General features: G+C 36.8%; 2 protein-coding genes and 1 long non-coding RNA gene across 8 annotated transcripts; 1 reads left to right on the forward strand and 2 right to left on the reverse strand.

The window, feature by feature from the left end:
• Window positions 1-2,481: 2,481 nt before the first annotated feature.
• LOC135627744 (uncharacterized) lies at window positions 2,482-3,253 on the reverse strand. 2 transcript variants are annotated; one of them, XR_010492681.1, is made up of 3 exons: window positions 3,113-3,253; window positions 2,849-3,020; window positions 2,482-2,727 (listed from the first exon to the last, which is right to left on the reverse strand). It is a non-coding gene; the product is annotated as an uncharacterized LOC135627744 (long non-coding RNA). The 2 variants fall into 2 exon arrangements; XR_010492680.1 differs by having other exon boundaries at window positions 2,487-2,702.
• LOC103970289 (uncharacterized) lies at window positions 3,235-4,354 on the forward strand. Of its 2 annotated transcripts, none has more exons than XM_018821019.2 (2): window positions 3,235-3,915; window positions 3,988-4,354. In XM_018821019.2, the coding sequence occupies exons 1-2, from the start codon at window positions 3,364-3,366 to the stop codon at window positions 4,258-4,260; spliced, it is 825 nt and encodes a 274-aa protein (XP_018676564.2). In that variant the 5' UTR covers window positions 3,235-3,363; the 3' UTR covers window positions 4,261-4,354. The 2 variants fall into 2 exon arrangements, with proteins under 2 accessions (XP_018676564.2, XP_009382281.2); XM_009384006.3 differs by having other exon boundaries at window positions 3,235-3,885.
• On the reverse strand, window positions 4,133-18,471 carry LOC135627743 (uncharacterized). 4 transcript variants are annotated; one of them, XM_065133970.1, is made up of 11 exons: window positions 18,294-18,471; window positions 17,076-17,227; window positions 16,609-16,696; window positions 13,965-14,214; window positions 13,688-13,858; window positions 13,335-13,388; window positions 11,130-11,227; window positions 8,137-8,259; window positions 5,214-5,303; window positions 4,897-5,034; window positions 4,133-4,270 (listed from the first exon to the last, which is right to left on the reverse strand). In XM_065133970.1, the coding sequence occupies exons 1-10, from the start codon at window positions 18,351-18,353 to the stop codon at window positions 4,906-4,908; spliced, it is 1,215 nt and encodes a 404-aa protein (XP_064990042.1). In that variant the 5' UTR covers window positions 18,354-18,471; the 3' UTR covers window positions 4,133-4,270; window positions 4,897-4,905. The 4 variants fall into 4 exon arrangements, with proteins under 4 accessions (XP_064990042.1, XP_064990043.1, XP_064990041.1 ...); XM_065133971.1 differs by lacking the exon at window positions 4,133-4,270 and having other exon boundaries at window positions 4,696-5,034; window positions 11,130-11,224; XM_065133969.1 differs by lacking the exon at window positions 4,133-4,270 and having other exon boundaries at window positions 4,696-5,034.
• Between the last annotated feature and the right edge of the window lie 895 nt (window positions 18,472-19,366).

Consider the following 19,366-nt stretch of genomic DNA (forward strand, 5'->3'; position numbering starts at 1 on the left):
GTGCGCGGCACAAGGAAGCTCCAAACCCTTCCCATGCGACCCCTATCCTCTCCCGTCCTCCACCATCTCGTCTCCGCCGATCCCTCTTTTCCCTTCTTCCGATCCCTGCCGAGTACGTACGTCTACGATCTCTTCTTCTTCTTCTTCTTCTTCTTGATCTTTGTTTGCCGATGCATTGTCAAAATCAATTGAAAATTTTTAAAAATCATATGGAACTCTTCTAAAATAATTTTCATCATTCTTAATGTTATCGATAGTATGTTGTTCATTAAAGTTTATTTATTTATATAAATATATTTTTATTTATTATATTTGGGCCCTACGAAATTTTTATAAGATTACACATATTGATTTACTTACTTATTTAATTTAAATGAAAATATATTTATTTATTTTAATAAAATCATAAAAATATTAGAAGGATAGATTTATTATAAAATATTTAATAAATTTGTAAAATATAATTTTATCAAACAAATATTTCAATATGCTAGTAATAGACTATAATAAAGTCTAAATATTATTAGTAATTATTTTTTAAAATTTTTTCTGATCATTTATCTTAATTTTTTGTTTCATATAATTTTTAGTAATTAAGTTCGATCAAGATCTAACACAGCGTAAATTGTATATGTTTAAGTCATTTAAAATTAATTAATCCAAAAATCATAGACCATTTATAAGAATATAATAAAAGAAGTGCTACTGTAATATAATATTAATACTCTAAGTTTTTCAGTAAATATTAAACTATTGATCTCACTTTGGGTATACAATCTTAAATTATAAAGATATCCAAAATAATATCATCTTACCCTATCACATAAATATTCAAAGTAAATTATTTTTTGAGATTATTTAAATCTTCTAATTATGTATGTCATTATGAATATTATTTTTAAATATTATTTAGAATTATTTTTAATATAATTTTATAAGTTACTAGTCTACATTATTTTGGTAGCTATAAGACCAATATAATAATATAAATTATAATTTAAAATATTTTTAAATAATAAATATGTATTATAATTTATATTTCTTAAGTTTACTATCTCAAGTCATTTTGGTAACTACTAGTTGATAAGACTTAAAGTATATAAGCTATAAATAATAATCATAAAATTTTTTTAACCTAATTTATGTCGAAATATCTTAATAATAATAATCATAATAATTATTGAATATTAATCAACATAAAAAATTTATATGATAATTATAATCATAATGAACATAAATCATATCTCTATATGAAAAATAAATATTATTTCATAATTTCAAACATATATATGTGAATAACTAAATAAATATATAAAATAATAATTAATTTTTTATTTATCATATGTAAAATTTTATCAATATGTCATATGAAAAATTATTAAAAAATTATAATTTATATTTTTTTAATTTCACATGGAACCCTTATACCAATCAATAATATTTAATTGGGCAAGCTAAGAATTAGTCTACCCAAATTTTGGCTCATAGATTTAGGTTAACCATTCATTCAATTATGCCCATCAAAACTAAAACTGATCAAAATAAAAAATTGATCAAAATTTGACTTTCCTCAAATTTGATCAAAACTAAATCCAATCAAATAGTCAAAATACAATAATGATCAAGTCTAATCAAACTAATAAATTAAAATAATTTTAATTAATTAATTTTATAATTGAGAACATAAGTAAAAAAATTAAAATTTTAAATAGTAAAATTATAATTTTGTTAGAATATGTAGAGAAAATATTCAAAGGACAAAATTATCAAAAGGGTAAAACTATAATTAAAAAAAAACCATAAACTTTTGCCTTCGTAGTCTCCCCTACACGACCATCCATCACCTACACATGTATGTCGTCCATCACTTGTAATGGGGTAGTTCTCCTCACGCAACTGACTAAAGACCACACTGATCATCATGCCCTATCACCACGTTTCTCACTAGTGGAATGCCTCTGTGGTGCACCGTTAATCGAGTGCCACCGACCGATCATCCCACCGTGCGACAATGCACATGCGCCAACTAACAACCCCCACGATGGCCACGACACGTAGATGTGCTTGCATGTTTTGCTATACAGCCATTGGGAACCATATCCTTTGATGTCCAATTTATGCTAACTGTAGCCAGCAAGTGCTGCTATAATGGTATTACTGTAGCAATCACTGGTAGTAGCACTATTGCAGTCGCTACATGCAGCGATGCTACTACCATGACATTGCTTAGCCATTGCACCCCATGATGCTTCCATTAGGTACGTAATCACTGCTCGTGACTAGGCTGGCAGCCAACGAAGGTCACCACTCTTAATAATACTATATTGCTAACAATAAACTGTCGATAGTGGTATATCAATCAAGCATGAGGAAACTCATATCGCTCATAAGTGGAAGATAAGACTGACTAGATAAAAAAAGTAGAACAGCAATACAGACGAATTATTCATGCATCGTAAATAAAAATTAATATTTTCGTAAGCAAAAATACTAACAAATAAATCTAAAGTATTTGATTTATAAACATAACTATGATACAAATTGTAAGAACAAACACCATCCTTACGCTAATGTTATACAAAAATTTTAATGTCAAAATTTGAAAGCAAATAACAATACATCAAATTTAAGATGTATATATACCTTTTGATCCCATTCATGAAGCTTTTATTTGATATATGTGTATATCGTTGTTGTCGGATCTGAAAACCATAGAGATGAGAAGATCTATAACAAAGGGGAAGATGAGAGATTTATAACCTCTAAATAATATCATATATCCATATATTCATAATTAAAAAAAAATCGATCAAAATTCATAATTTATGAGATAGGATAATAAACGAACCTCGTTACATCACGATGACGAGGTTTGATTCCTTGTCATTAATCGGCCAAAAGAAGAATCTTAACAAGAGGGGGGAGAGTGGGGGAGGAGGAGATATTCCGACCCACATTGGGAATCTCCGGCTGCTCCCCTGCCGGAAGAAGGCGTTCCCCGCTCTCGCGGCGGCCTGCAACTGTCGAAAGAGAGAGAGAGAGAGAGAGGAAAAGGGATCGTTAAAGAGTCAGAAAGATTATAAAAAAAAAAAAGGAAAGAGAGATTATATACCGTGGTGGCGATAACTATTCTCGCGCGGAAAAATGATTCGAGAGGACCCGGTGGGACCCATTCTGTCGGGCCAAACAGGTGTAGTCCGTACTTGAAAGCGGGCGAGTTGATGGCATCTCACTCACCCGTCGTTCCCGCGTTGGGGTCCGCCGGGTATACTTGGTCAGGATCAAAGATAAGGCCACGAGTGACCACCAAGCTACTGGAGCCTCAAAATTAGCAGACATTGCTATTCCCTGCTGCAGAACTTAATGATTCTTCCTCCACACCCTTCTCTTTCCCTTGCTACTTCGATTCTTTTCTGTGCAAACCAAATGAGTTCCAAGATCGGCCCTTCTCATCTTCCACTCTTCCACAAGTTGCCAGCCAAAAACCTCAGCTTTGAACCAGCAAAGCCTCTCGGATTCAGGTCCCGAGCATGCTCGCCCATCTCATCATCTTACACCGGCCCAAGCAAGCAGGAATCCACCGGAAGAGTTGTGCCGGCCCCCGATGCATACAGCGTCAAGTTCGAAACGTTGGAAGGTTGCAAACTGGGCATTTCCAGGTATCCGGACTTCGAGTACAACGCCAAAGGAGGCGTCGGCAATGCAGTGGGAAGAAAGGACAGGGCCGATGACATGCTCTGCGTCTCCTTCGATGTCGGGACGCTGTACATCCCGCCGCTCACGGGTGCGACCACGAAGTTCTTGGGGTTGCCATTGCCACCTCTCCTAAAGATCGCGATTGTTCCAGAGGTCTTCCAGGGAACCATCAGCAGCAGGAGTGGGAAGGTGGTGGTGGAAACTACTCGTCGGCTGATGGTTTCGACTTCCAGCTGTTAAACTTGTCATGAAGCCATGACTTTGTTTAATAGTCATGACTGTTCTCTGCAGGTTGAGTTGGTGTTCAGAGCCCGGTTCTTGTTCTCCGTGGGAAGCATCTACAGAGCTCCGCCCTTGATGGTGGAGACGACGCTCACGTCGGAGGAGTCCAGAGGATCGATGCGGTCAGGCAGGGGAGAGAGAATGGATGAAGAGGGACGGTGCAAGATGGTTGGTGTAGCCGTGGTGGATCCGATCAACGACGCCCTGATGAACGCCTTCCTTGGGCTGCCGACCGAATGCATCGCAATCCTCAACGCGAAAATATCGATCGCTGCCCCTTGATGAGATGCCCCTGCAAATTACAGTGTGTTTAAAGTGATACAGAATCAATCTTGTTCATACGATTATGAACTCAAAATATACAGAAATTGGCGAATTCTAAAGCGACATTTGACAGGAAAGAGGAGAAATGTTTGTTCCTACATCAATTCTGAGACTTGGTCATTTGAATCTGGTTCTTGGTGCTAAAACGCTGCCTCTTTACTGATCTGGATAATGCAATCTAATTATTAGTTCTTCGCTTTCTCCATCAGAACATATCTGCTGCTGACTCCACAAACGGAACAAGTGGATGCATATAGTAATAATCTACTATGGTTTTAAATCATAAAATATCCGAGGCATGATGAAACCAATTTAAGTTAAAAAATGGACTTTACTAAAGCTGGTCTTGTTGACTAGAAAGTCGAAACAAAATTTCACCATAGGACAGCTTCCAAAACAAACAATTTTAGTCATGTTTTCCATGAAGAGCAACTGTCATAGACTCAGCTTCATGCTACCTACAACAGATGCAGCGAGAACTTGGTTTTCATACCAGTTACGGAAAAGAATAATATCATCAACAACCTTGGGAATTGGGTTCGCATAAATCATATCTCAAGTTACAGAACATTCTACATGTGAGAGCTCAACTACCTCATACTTCTAGTCAGATGGCGTATGATCTTTGATAGCAGTTGCGAGCTTTGTAGTTTCTTCTTCGTTTTTCAACCTTAGGAGGTATGTACGAGCCACAATGTCCTTACTGTCAGCTCCGGCTCCATGTCCTCCACCCTGAGTCACACATATCATCAGTGTTGACAGATGGATTTAACTTCCAATTACCTAATCTTACGAAAGCACATCTACGGAAAACAGGAGAATTCACAATAACATATATATAGCCTGATCACTTGTTGTCATATCAGTTATGGTATATGCATCAGTTAACAAAACACTTCATGATAGGTTACCGCTGTGTGAAATATCGAGGCGATGGTATTCTTTTGGATGTTCATCTTTATGCCATGATATATCAAAGCATTGACCAAGATTTTTCCCACCTGAATTAAAACAAGGACCAAATACATTTAAGCTCAGTAAGGAACAGATAATTTCAAAAAAAGATGCAATGATGCTCTAAAACACATTAAAAAGAATCATAAAGCCTAATTACTAATTTAACTTAAAACTGGTACATAAAGTAATTCTATTTTAGAATATGGAGGGCACTATACCACCTATGAAGATTTTCAATAGATAAAATGAATCTAACATTAATTATCCAAACTTACGATTAGAAGAAGATTTTTCAGCAATGCTGCATTGCAAATTTTTCAGCAGTCTAGTGACAGACAGGTCTAGCTAACTTCAGCTCACCACAAGAGGAGCCTTGTGGCACTGTGGGTTCAGACCTGTATCAGACAAGAGGTGAAGCAGAAGGAAGAATACTTCTGAAGTTTCTTAAGTTCACTTCCATGTTAAAAGGCTCTCGCCAATGAAGAAAATCTCCAGAACAGGAGATGGAGTTTGGCAATCAAAAACCGGGTGACCCGAACCAGCCTCCGGATAGACCCGATTATAGAGCAATCCATAAAGCCTCCAAAACTTCACTTCAGCATATAGCAATAATCCAACTCCTCGAGGGTACGTATCGGATTCTTGGACTCAAGTCATCAAAGGGAATGCCTTGGGAAAAATGATCTGGTAATTTCCTTTCATCATCTATGCAGGAGAGAATGCAAGGGTTCTTCAGTATATTTTGTAATTATTGACGAACCTAAGCTTGCCGAGTGGCATAAACCATGACTTACAGCCCAGGAGAAATGTTTCTTAGGCGTCATCTGTCATTAGATGTGATATATGCTTTTCCGTTGATAGGCTATGGAACCTTCTGTCACCTCTTCTTATCTTTAATATGGCCAAATATTACTTCCCATTCTGGTTCCAAAGTAACAAAGGGTCAAGCTCCCAAAGTCCTAACCAAAGGACCATGGTCTACTAGAGGAGACCTAATAGCTAGTTCCACGGAGACCTAACCTGTGTTTGAACCCATAGAATATCGTAAGCAAGAATGCGCCTTTAGTCTAGCATTCTTATTAGGTCATTCTCTTACGATAGATCTTTCTCGTTTGAACAAAGTAGGTGCATTAGAGTCTGCAGAAATCGACATGTCTGTACCCTTGCAACAAGGAATTTGGATCAGTAAACCACAAGAAGGCATCTTTCAGGTGGCCTCATATGTGAAACTGATGTTGATTCATTTCACTTGCAGTTGTGATGTTGAGCAGGCCAGAAAATCCCTGAATCTCCTAATAAACAGTCTTGTGGTTCATTTTAAAATGAGATAAGAATAAAAGGTCTTGTTAAATAGTCTCCTGCTAACAGTGAGGATCTAGAGAAGATAAATGGGATAAATACAGTTTACTGTAGGAACAATCTATATGGTGTGGAAAAAAGGGTACACTGCCTGATAGTCTGGGGTACACATGTAAGGTGTGTGGTAAGCAACTTGGAACCCCTGCTTTGTAGCATTGATGCAATGGATGAAGACAAGTATCAGGGTAATTATGATGGAAATGATTTAACACTTGGCGACATAAATTCAACTAACTGGAGATCACCCAAGCACCTCTGGAGAAGGGGATTCCTGGTAAACCTCAACAAGATTAATAAAAAAAGGACTATGAAAAAAGAACAAGATTTGATCAGTTGGTTGAAAGTGTCAACCCTTCACTCATGGATATTCAACTGTTCACAAAAGAAGAGTAGAGTGACACTGATAGCAAGTTTCTCAGACTCAAATGAAACAAACACTTTCAAGCTAGATACGCACCAAACAAGGCCCAGCTTTCTTCAGGAGAAGCAGTGAAGGCTAATCTCAGGGCCATGTCTACGTTTCCCAAAAGAAAGAATTTATACCAAGCAAGGCCCAGCTTTCATCAAGACCAATGGTTAAGGCTAGTCCCAAAGTTCTACCTTTCTCAAAACAAAGAAACCATGCACCAGGAAACAACTTGATTTTCCACATGAGGAACTAGCATCCTCACTTGGGGGCCCTTGTCACGAGGGAAGTTCTTTCTCATTCCCTCCTGTTAAATTAAAATCAATAATTGATCTATAGAGGAGATAACCATAGACCTATTAAGGACTCCTTAGCTCAATGTATTTCAAAACATAATCCTAATGAATTTGCTGTTGGAAACATATACTGACAAAATTAAAGCTGATCTCATCATTTGATCTATGGTCAAAATTGGAGAGGGTAAACAAGATGTGATTGAGGCATCAGGAAGTATCTTGTTAGATGGAATTCCAATACAATAAAACTCCAGGAAAGAAAATGGGACATGTTTAAAACTTAAGAAATAATAGCTAGACTTCACACTCTTTACCTTTATTGTAATTTGTGGATCTGGAAACATGAATCCTTCCACTAAATAAACTTATACTGTTTTCTTAGTAAAAGGAATCTTCTTACTAATGCAACAAGTGCATGAGACTATAAAAGATTCCTATTTTGTCACATGTACAATATTTTTAATGGAAATTTACCTCATGAAGTTTACCATAGGCTTGTAAGTAGTGGTGTGACCCCATGAACGTTACCCTTATGAGTCGTGATGGGACACGATTTGCTCTTAAAGAGTTTCAAATCTCTTAGAACAAATTTCAATTTGAAGACTTCAAGTATGACATGTATTTAGGAGGGAAATAGACCAACTAATTAATTAGACAATTTTGCCAGAAGGTCAACTTGTAATTATGAGGGCGAACTTGCCTTCCAATTTAAACCCAATAATAAGCTCTGATTCACATTGTATTAGAACCTTAAATCAGTATATTTCTTCTTTTCTTGGAAAAAATTTCACCTCACTATGAAGTATAAAAACTTACGTCATTTCGGATGACAATGGTCGGCCTCGAATCTTTTGTAGCTTTCTCCACACCTTCTTTACATTTAATAGAAAGATGACCCACACCCATATCTTTCCAAGCTTTGTCTGCAGGATCATCGGGCTAGATTTTGCAAAACGAGGAAAAACAAGTTAGAAATAGGATTTGCCAACAACAGATGACAGGATGCAAGTTCTGACTACCTTATTAAAAAATATATTAAAAAAAAAGTGACATCAGATAAAAATAATGCAGTTTCCAACTAACTTATCAAACAGGAAAACAGTGAGTGACATCACATGAAAATAAATATCAAATTGCTTTTCCAATATCAGCAATGAAATGCTAGAACTTTAATAATGCACTTATAAGTGGTGCAGTTCTCTGTGGACCTACATCGATTTTTATTACATGGTCTCTGGGTCAAGCCACACCTTCTAAATGTATATTTCAATTACAAGTGATATAGCTCCACTTGGCATTATTGTGACAATTTCATTACATGGATTCACTACATTAGTGGTAAATTTTTAGTTATGCCTTTTGGACTTAGATATAAGTCATACTTCCATTGCTTTCACATCCAGTTTGTCTAAGATAACAAATAACTACATCACAAGCTTTCCTCGAAAGAAAAAAAAAGGGACGTGAGTGCACAAATAGATACTCCAAACAAAAAAGAAGAGATGTGAAGCAATGTCTAGGTCAATTGATTGAAATTGGATCAACAAATTTTTTTTCTTCATTGCTTCTTAAAGTCGTGCAATTATGTAAACATCTTTCTTGGTACCCAAAAGCCTCTGATCACCATTACACTGGAAATATGTCGGCATATAAGAAAAACTTATTCTTATCAATCAGAATATTTGTGTATTGTAAAATACTTTTTGATTCACTGTACAATGTCAGGAGTCAGAAGAACTAGAAAAGCTGCAATTTTTTCCTCATTTTTAATGCAAGCATGAGGTGTGAGGCCCAACAAACACTACTAGTAGCACATTGATTTTCATAAACAGTTAGGACAGCCATTAGACTGAAAAAACTATACTAACACAAGAATCAAACATGTTAATATTATCTCAAATCCATGTGATCTATAAATGCATATATTGCATGGTTAGAAAATTTTACTAAACTGTATACATTAGTATATCTATAAATACTAAAATTGTATGCGTACATAGAGTGGTTATAGTGAATAAAGCCCAGGCATTTTAAGGATTGTTAAATACTCAGGCACCAGCACAGGCACCCAGGCGATCTCTTTTAGTAACAGCATTTGCAGCTAAGCAACACAAATATCACCACAATGAAAAAATAATCAATTTCTAAAAGAAAGTAAAACCTGAACTGTTGATCATACTTGAGTGACGATACCTGGTAATTCCTATATATGGAACAAAATATCATACAATGTGTGAATCCAAATAACTGACTGCTCTAGTAAGGGACATAATGTGCCCCATGCCAATAAGTTCATACACCAAGGCTTAGTTCAGGACAAATTTGATGCATGACTGTGTATGCTGTGAATTGACATGATGCAGCATTAGATACAACTAGCATGACAAAAACCACATCAGAAGCATTTTAATTTTGCTGGACCTTTAGGTCAGCTAAAAACTAAGGGAACAGTGTACCCTTCCAAGAGACCTTTTAGCAGTTCAGTTAAGATTGAAACCGGACTGTTAATAGAATTGGCTACCTAACCTTCTCTGTGGATGACAAGGAGAATAAGTTTTAACATGCATGAGAGCTACTAAACTTTTAGTGACTATGACTTTCCTTTCCCAACCTACACCTAAACTTTGTCACTTTGCAAGAACAAAACGGAAACTAAAATTACCATCATAAAAAGATGTTTTAATTTTTTTTTCAAATGGGAAGTGGTGAGGATGAGATTCAAACCTTTGACCTTTCTATCAAACAGTAAAGTCTTAACCAGCTGGCATCCTTGAATTTTAAATTAACTAAAATGAGGAGGAAAGAAACAACACTTAAAAATGCTCAATATTAGAGGATTATCAGATTATCTCATCTTATGATACAAAATCCATTATCTGCTTGATTTCTAAATGGAACAGAAAGAAACAATGCAGGAATAATAAGTACATATATACATACCCATAAGAAACTCAAGTGTAAAATAACCAATATGATTAAAAACGTGCAACCTTGTCAAATACCTTATGGTCTTCTGTCCATGAAAGGTTCAGAGACATACTTGAAACAAAACCAATAGATCTTGAATGAAGATCTTGAATGAACAGCAGATTTGTACATCTCATTCATCAATGAAAAATAAATTGTCCATCATCTAATAGAGTTGGTTGCTCCCATTAATTAACTTATTTTATTTTCTTCTTTTCTAGGTTCAAGAACAGAAAAGCAATAAGAGACTATATTACTATATTCATCCCTATATCTCCTTAACAATAAGAAATATTAGTTTTAAAATGTGATCCATTTTCCAAAGAAAATAATGGAATTGGCAGGCCATAGCAATCCAACAATGCCAATCTACTCTACTGTCTCTCTAATATCATGCACATGAGATTATATATCAGATTACACTATGAAAAATCAGGGTATGCCGTATCGAACTGTACCGCCCGGTACGGGCGGTACATACCGATCCGACAGGTTGTCGGTACGCAGACCGCCTCTTACCGGTCTGAGTGCACTGTAGTATTATAACAATGCTACAGTACTCGGCACACCTGAGTGTATCGCTCGGTATACCGTACCGTACCAGTACCGAACCCAGATCGAAATACCGGTACGGTACGATATTACGAACCTTGTGAAAAATTTTGAACTACAAAATATTGATCAGTTGCAAAGTACGAGTCTCAATTTGCAATTTTGCAGCAGTAAAATCAAAGTCACCAGTGTCTAAAAAATGAAATGGCAGAATTGCAGCACTCCGGCAAGCATAGCATTACAAGATTATAAGTACACAAAAAAAAAAACGCTGCTTTATAGATAGGTACCTTCACATACACCTTGCATTTGGCTTCATGAACAACAATAATTCCCTTCTCTTCAGCTTTCTCCAGAGAAGGACTACTTGGCTTCTTTTGATCATCTTCTGTTATTCACAAAAGAAAACAAAGAAAAGATATAAACAACCCCACAAACCACAATATTTCCAAACAATGTTCTATAAATTAACATACTCAGAGATTTATACATTTTAAACCTAAAGCCTCAGTAATTACATACAAATATTAGCCCGTTGATCCATGCACTTGGCATGCATTGCATTAGCAAGTGCCAATCTGATTTGTTTGGTTGTCTACATTTGTCTAAGTCGCATATAAAGATAACAGCCTAACATGTTGGAAATGGCACATCCAGCATGTGGCGTAACTGTCTTTTCAACATAACCCCAAATGCAGCACAACTATAGGAGACTTGTAAATGCTACATCTGCAGGAGAAGAAACCGAACTACTGCATTTAGTATTAATATGCAACATAAATAGATACACCCATAATATTTAGCAGAAACAGCTAACTATGCAGGGAACCAAATGCCGTATCGTTCAAGTAAATGGAGCTTTGCATTGTCAAGTTTCTTTGATCAAAATTAATATTTCCTAACTGTTCTTCCCCTGACAAGTAACAACCGAGTTTATACTTTCATGAAGACATCAGCTACAACAAATTTTTACTACCATATGTTACTTTAAGCAAGATCATATGCAAAGTCATATATGATCTAATGTTATGTTGCCCTTGATTTTCAACAAGTTACTATTTCCATTCTTATAAGTTACTATTTCATTCATGCAGGAATGGTTGTAAGAAGAAGAGACTCTGATACTAATAGATATTTCATTCGCACTCAATTACATTTTTACTTCATACAATTTCTTATAATATTATTACTCACAGCAAATTGTTGATAATCTTGTGTAACTTTTTAAAAGAAGTTGTTGTCACAAAGTAAATATTTCTACCCAAAAAAAGATTTAATATATCCAACGGCTACTCCCCCTACTGTCTCATGTCTATTACAGTAGCATAGTGGCAGCATGGATACAAGGTTCACTATTGGCCTCTCTCCTCTTCTTTATCTTCTTCCTCTCAATGTGTCTACCAGTTAATCATGTTGGGACCTTTACCTATTCCAAATGCAGTGATGTCAACATGCAATACATGGAAATGCAACAATCAGCGCCTAAACCCCAAATATAGGTTGAAGGACTCAATAAGCAGTTCAATATGCAAATCATAGCACAATATTAACCAGCCCAGAGCAATTAGCAAAGTCATTGACACACCTAGGCATGCAATTCAGTGATGCTGGATAGCACAAGATGTGCATTGTGCCATCTGAACATGGCATGGAATATCATATGCGATATGCCTTTCGAGCTATTATGATTAATGACCATCGCATACTCTGTGTGTAACAAATACCAAAGATCAAGATCGATGTAACTATTGTTTTAAGGCCTTAACATCTTCAGTATATAGGCCAACTCCAACTCAAAACCATCGCCAGATTGCCACTGCATAGGGCTGACACATATGCTAACACACTGTACTTGCTAAATTTTGGCCAGTGCCGACTAGCATGACCCCATATCACAAGAATGCAAGCTCCATGGAAGAACATTTAGGGCCACATTATGCTAGTTATCTTCGGTTAGGCTAGTCTAGCTTAATTTCCTTGAATCATGTAATCCAGCAGTCAGTTGAGATCGGGACATTGGAATCCCATTGAAAATCATTGAAAGCCCCCTTTTGTCACCATGTACATGATGGGCTTTTTGTTTCACTTCGATATAAAACTAGTAATTGTTACGATACAACATTTTACTTAGAACAGAAATTAGAACTGAGTTATACCGTCCATATTGAATTTTTTTTTAAAAAGATGGTACAACCAAAAAATTGATGCCAACCACATCCCACAACATACCATGCCAGCACCAATCTAACATGCGGGGCAAGTACACTGTCTACCTTCACCCACACATGACAAGATGCATGCAGTATGCAGTGCTGGTATTAGTGTTTCACTGATAAGTGCAAGGACATGACATTTAGTCCTGGATAATAATACCTACCCAAACTACTGATTAGCAATAAACTCAAATATCTGATATCTCTGACATGTAAAACCCATGAAACAAACTTCACATTTACTACTAAGTATAACAATTAGATTGTAGTCCTTTGTCTAACCTTCATCATCCACATCACCAGAAACTTCGACTTTCGTAGCATCACCCTGCATTCCTGACAAAAAAAAAAAAAAAAACAAGGACTACAGTTATGCAACTCAAGAAAAAAAATGCAGAGGATCTACAATAATTGCAACAACCATGACAAAAACTATCTTGCTGGTGTCTATAAATAAATGCATTATCCTTTTCATGGTCCTGATGCAGATGGCATGAGGTGCCTAATTTGCTTTTAGACCAAAATTTTGAATTTGATAACACATCTACCTTCAAATAAAATTGTTAAGTAGACAAAGGGGCAGTTTTGTAGCATGTCATATTTCATCTCCCTATATAACAGAGACTACAATTTACCTGAAAAGGCTGGTTTTTGACTGAAGGAGAATAGACCACTGCTCTGCGAACCCGAATCATGAAAGCTTGGAAAACTAGCAGGTGTCATTTGTTTTACAACCCCATTGGTGACATCTGTTGCTTTATTGCTCTCTGATACAGTGAACAAGCTCTTCTGACTACTAGACGAACCTGCAATGCATTCATTAAAATTGTGTATTTTACTAATAATTACAAACAGTCATGCTAACTTCATTGTAACAGAAAACCTCAATTACAATAAAAACCAAGAACCAACCAGCAAAATCTGGTTTTTGAGAGAATGAAAATAGACCAGAACTCTGTGGACTGGACTTCTGCAAACTCGGCATGCTAGTTGTTGTCTGCTGCTTTGCAAACCCATTGCTTATATTAGAGTGCATCAACTTTTTATTATTCTCAAATACATCCACCGTGTTATTATCGTCAGTTGTTGATCCTGCAATTGACACACTTTTTTGCTTTGCTGATTTTGCCTTAAGCCAATCAACAACATCCTTGAAATTCTCCTAAACAAGAGCACAGAAATTAAAAACCTTTAACCTGAGAGCAGTTTCAATGACATCTGTCATCAAAATCAGAATGAAATGAAATGAAAGGAACTAGAAAAGCACAAAACTATCAGTTGTTTATGAAAAGGATTGCCTAAAAAACATATCAAGATTGACATTTGAAACAGTGCCATGAGTGAATACAAGTATACAACCCCCATAATAAATACATCAGTCTACCACATCAAAGGTAGCCCAACAACTTACCCTAGATCATGTCAATCTCAAAACTATAATTTAAGTGAAACAGAAGACATTATATGAATGTTTTATAAAGATATAAAATTTATACCTAATCTCAGGATAGGTAAATCCTTGCATGCCACCACATCTACAAAATTTCAGTTGCTTGCAGTTGTGAATCTCTCCATAAGGCAAAAGATGGTCTTATGGGTGGGCATGATAAACTCGTAAGGATTATATATCTTAAAAAATAATCTAATATTGAGAAAGATGCTCCAACTAATACTAATTGCCCAATCTAAGAAGCCTGAAGTTCCAAGTTGAAAAACAAAACCAGCAACACGAATAACAGGGGGCCAAGATAGTCATAGTCTCGTTTACATACAGAAGAAGCTGTTTGTGCATCACTGCCTCATATGGTATATAATGACACATATGTAGTCATTCAATTGTGTTGCATGGACAAATCCAATATGAGCCTGTACTTATATTTATGATATGGCAAGTAAAAATGAAGATACAAGCAGACCTAAAATGACTATAATAAAAAAACAAATATAATAGACTGTAATACAGTGAAAATTGTGAAATACCGGAAGGTCAATTAAGAAGCCTTCAAATTAATAAAAAACCAACTCTTACATTTTAATATTGTATATAATAGAATAGAAAGATTGAAGAGTCTGACTTATGGAAGTATGGATATATATCCTACACAACATGTGGCTATCGACAAGAGTGTTTAAGTATAACACTCAATTCAACTAGCAAAACAACTTAGTGGCTGACAGGTTTGATCGAGCACATCTAAACCCTGGGTCAAAGCATGGATCAAGAAAATGTCAACGTGACTGAACTCAAGTTGAGCTCAGTTTAAAGATCGGACAACCTGAACAATTCAACACAAGTTAGCCTAATAGATGTGTACATATAGAGATAACATATATACATACGTATACTGTGTAAGTTGCCCTTAATACGAACATGGTCCCATTTCAGAGCATAAACCCCCTTTGTGCTGGATTGTTATCAGTGGTTCACAATTAGTGTTGTGGTTGTGGAGTGTCTTGCATGATATTTTGTGGAATCTAATATAAATCATGTTATTCTGTTGATCCAATACAAGGCCAAGCTTGTCCCAATGGAAAATCAGATGTTTGAGTTTCAGTTAGGCTCAAACAAGAAGGCGTAAATCAGGTAATGGTTGGTTTGGGTTTAGGCACAAGGTCAGGGTAGTCTTTTTGGACTGGAAATATGCATAGCCTGAGTTGCACAACTAAATTCAACACCATTTAGTAAAAAACATAGCATAGGTTGGATGGCCAATTTAAATTTAACTTAATTTAGAGTTCAAATACAATGTCCACCATGGAAAAAAAAAAAGGCGTGTTTATTGGTTTCTACACTACTCATCCCAAAGAAGTTGAAAGGGAATCCTGGAACCCTGGAGCCCATTTATCATAATCAATGCAAATTTCCCTTTTTTTCTTATGATAGCATGGATATGGGAAACCAGATTGAGAAATCGAAATATCCCCATCTCATTACCTTTTAAACTGTAAAATAGGCTACCTACCTTAGCTGGGCTCAAATTAAAGTGGTTAATATAAGGGGAACATAGTAAAAACAGGAACTTGCATTAAGTGAATGTGTATTTTAAACACTGAAAGGCCAACCCCACCTATCATAGCATGAGAATCACAGAGCTATATCTCTCACAATAATTGTGCCAGTATCGACATTTATAGTAGGCCTCCATTGTACAGGTTTGACTACAATACAACAGTGGACCAGCCTAGACAGACTTGGATACCAAATCCTAAAAGATGAATCATAAAAGTGCAAGGTTTTAAAGAACAGCCTTCTTGGCCATAAAATCAGATCAGAGAACAGGAGGAAGTATACACTGGATGCCTGTAGCAAAAGAAACTGAGGATGGTAACAAATTCTAACAGACTATAAACAACTGTACTGGAAATCTTAGTATAATATGCCTATCGACTTTCAGCATATTTAAAATTGTAGATAGACATATTACAAGACAGAATTATTATATTAGCACAAAAATTAAGTTTCAAAAATGATTAATTGACTGGATATATCCAAGTAAGAAATATCTGAATAAATTTATTGTGAACTGAAATCGCAAGTGGTGTATTGAAAACTTACCATTATGTGAGAAGCATGGGATAGATAGTCACTCACACCATCTTCCCAAAGCTCATCAGGATGACTTTGTAACTGTAATTGTACCCAGCTGTTCAAAATTAACAAACAAATCCAAATTAAGCTCAGAGAAAAATGTATAAGATATACAAAGTACCTTGACCAGCAATCAATGGAAAAAGATGAGCAATCAAAAGACCTAGTAAACATCTCAATAAATAAAGAACAAAAAGGGAGAACCAGATATCAGAAACACTTTTCCTTGAACTTTAACTCTATCCTGATCTGATAAAACTGGAAAAATGGCTAAATCTTTCACAGGTATACAAAAGAAAAATGCCCAAGAGAAGTATTTTATACATCCAGTTAAGATAAAGTTGAACAAAAACAATCCATGTGAAGCTGTAAATAGACAAACCAAATATATAGATCAACCAGGAAGAGGAGGTTAAAGTAGAAAGAAGTAACACCTTGCAAACTGAGAATTAAGAGCCCTCACATGCCGATGCGCTGATTCTGCACGTTGTGGATCTAGTGTGGGTCCTGCCATCAGATGCTGATGGGAAGACTCCACCCTGTGAACACCAAAAGACGGTGCGTCCATTACTCTTTTACTTTGTAGCTGCATTATTTTGAGGATAGAAAAGGGAACCATTTCACAAGCACACCCAATGCAATTTAGAAAAAAGAAATACTATATGCTTCACATTCTTCACAAGTGATTCTCTCGTGGCACAGACCAACAAAACAGCTAGTCAGCAGAAATTTGTCCCTTGGCAGAAATTCAACATAATATTTGCTATCATAATAGGATACTATGACAACCTGCAGCATTATATAAAAAATTAAGCAGATCATGTACATCATTCATAAGGTGTATGAAGTTTTGAAAAGGTCAAGTTAGCGATGCAGAATATCTTATCCAAAGAAAAACTAATGGAACTGACACATGCACTTTTGCTTTTTAGATGCATTACAATTTCCCTAAGCTTTCTTGTGACTGGCAAAGATTGTCAAGAAATAAGACAGGGATAGCCTCAGTCCATGTCACAAAGAACTAATTGGTTTTAAATCTAAAAAAAATATAGATTTCGTAAACTATAACGAGTTTTCATTAAAAAAAATTGCTCCAGTATCAGAAACTTTAGCCCAACAACCAAAGCATAAGAATCTCATGGTTTCTGCAGTTTACAAGATCAGGAAAACGATATAAAACAAACAGTCTATAGAAAAACGCATAAATGTGATGGTTTTAATCCCCAGAATGTCAAACTAAATCAAACAGAAATATCTCATGGATAAGGACTGGAAACCCTAACCAATAAAACAATTGAACTGCAACGGAGCATTTAACGCTCGACTCTGTTTACCATTGGCGAGAACAGCATCCATATTTATTCTTAGCGTTCCGCAGACTAAACAATCATAAAATAATATAAAAACCAATCAAGATTAGAAAAGAGCCGCAAATATAACACTTCTGATCTTCAAAATCCCAAACTATATCAGCCGGGGTTATGCTCTCACAACGGCTCCAATTCCGCGGATTGGGACCGGAAACCCTAACCGAGAAACCTAATAGAACTGCACGGAATAGTAAAACTCGGTAACAACGGCGTCAGCAAAACAGGATCACAAGGGGGAACTAGAGCTCAGGAGTTGCGAGAATAAACAGGAGAGAGATTTACGCCAGCATCGGCAGACGCATCAGAGGTCAGGGCAGCGCGTTTGGCTCCTCTCTTCATCATCGATGCAAGCAAGGGTGTCGAGGAAGCGAGCGATCTAGGGTTTGAATCAAGCGGACTCTCAAGAAAAAGTGGAAGAAGCGGCCCCAGAGAGACTCCCGGGCGTGTGACATGCCAAGCGAGGAGGGATCGAATGAGGACGCGATGTCTTTTCAAAGGTTGATTTCCTTTTCCGGCGGAAAGGAATGCTTCACCGGTTCGGTCGTACTCAAAATTCCACCGACCTTTTCACTAGGGGGAACAACGGAGCCCACGCGGGGCCCTGCTGCAGATCTCACGTTATGCCCGCTCACAACGGGAAGGGGGTACGACAGGTAGGTAGGTGGAGACTTGGTCTTCAGGAACACCACAAGTTTCACGCCCGCGACATGGAGCGGGGTGGATGTTATCGGTCGTTTTCATGATGGAGGTCCGAATCCGATAGGATTAGGGCATCTTATTGGTGACGAGGGGAACTCGGTTCGGCGTCTGGATTAGACTCATGATGCAATATCGGATCTGGTGGGCTTATTGGATTCAAATAAATGGGATCCGTATCAAGTTTTCCGGATTGGATTGGATAAGAAGGAAAGTAATGATCGACAATGACCTTTAATTATACGACAAAAAATCACTATGATTTGAAGCATTTAACAATGTGAATTATGATGCATCTAAATATGTTGTTCATAATATCATTATGAATTTCTATTGAGCTTAAATTGCAACTCAGTTGAGTCTAATTTTTAATAAAAAGGTAAATATACAAAGGTCGATTCGATCAAATATTAGGAAGGGACCGGGGCCAGGGAACAAGACGACTCACCTCACGCCGGCGATGGGACCCAACGACGTGGCCCACATCTACCCGAGGCACGCATGCCGAACCGGGCTTTGGACACCGGCCGAACGTGGCATCGCGGCCCGCTGGCCAATCCACAGAATCCATCCGTGGGTCCCGCCTGGGCGAACCGGCGCCGAAGACCCGGAGTGGTTCACCACGTAATTTGTCCCCAATTCATGGGCTGACTTCCGAA

The sequence above is a fragment of the Musa acuminata genome, chromosome BXJ2-11 (genome assembly GCF_036884655.1).
Source record: "Musa acuminata AAA Group cultivar baxijiao chromosome BXJ2-11, Cavendish_Baxijiao_AAA, whole genome shotgun sequence".
Lineage (NCBI taxonomy): Eukaryota > Viridiplantae > Streptophyta > Magnoliopsida > Zingiberales > Musaceae > Musa > Musa acuminata.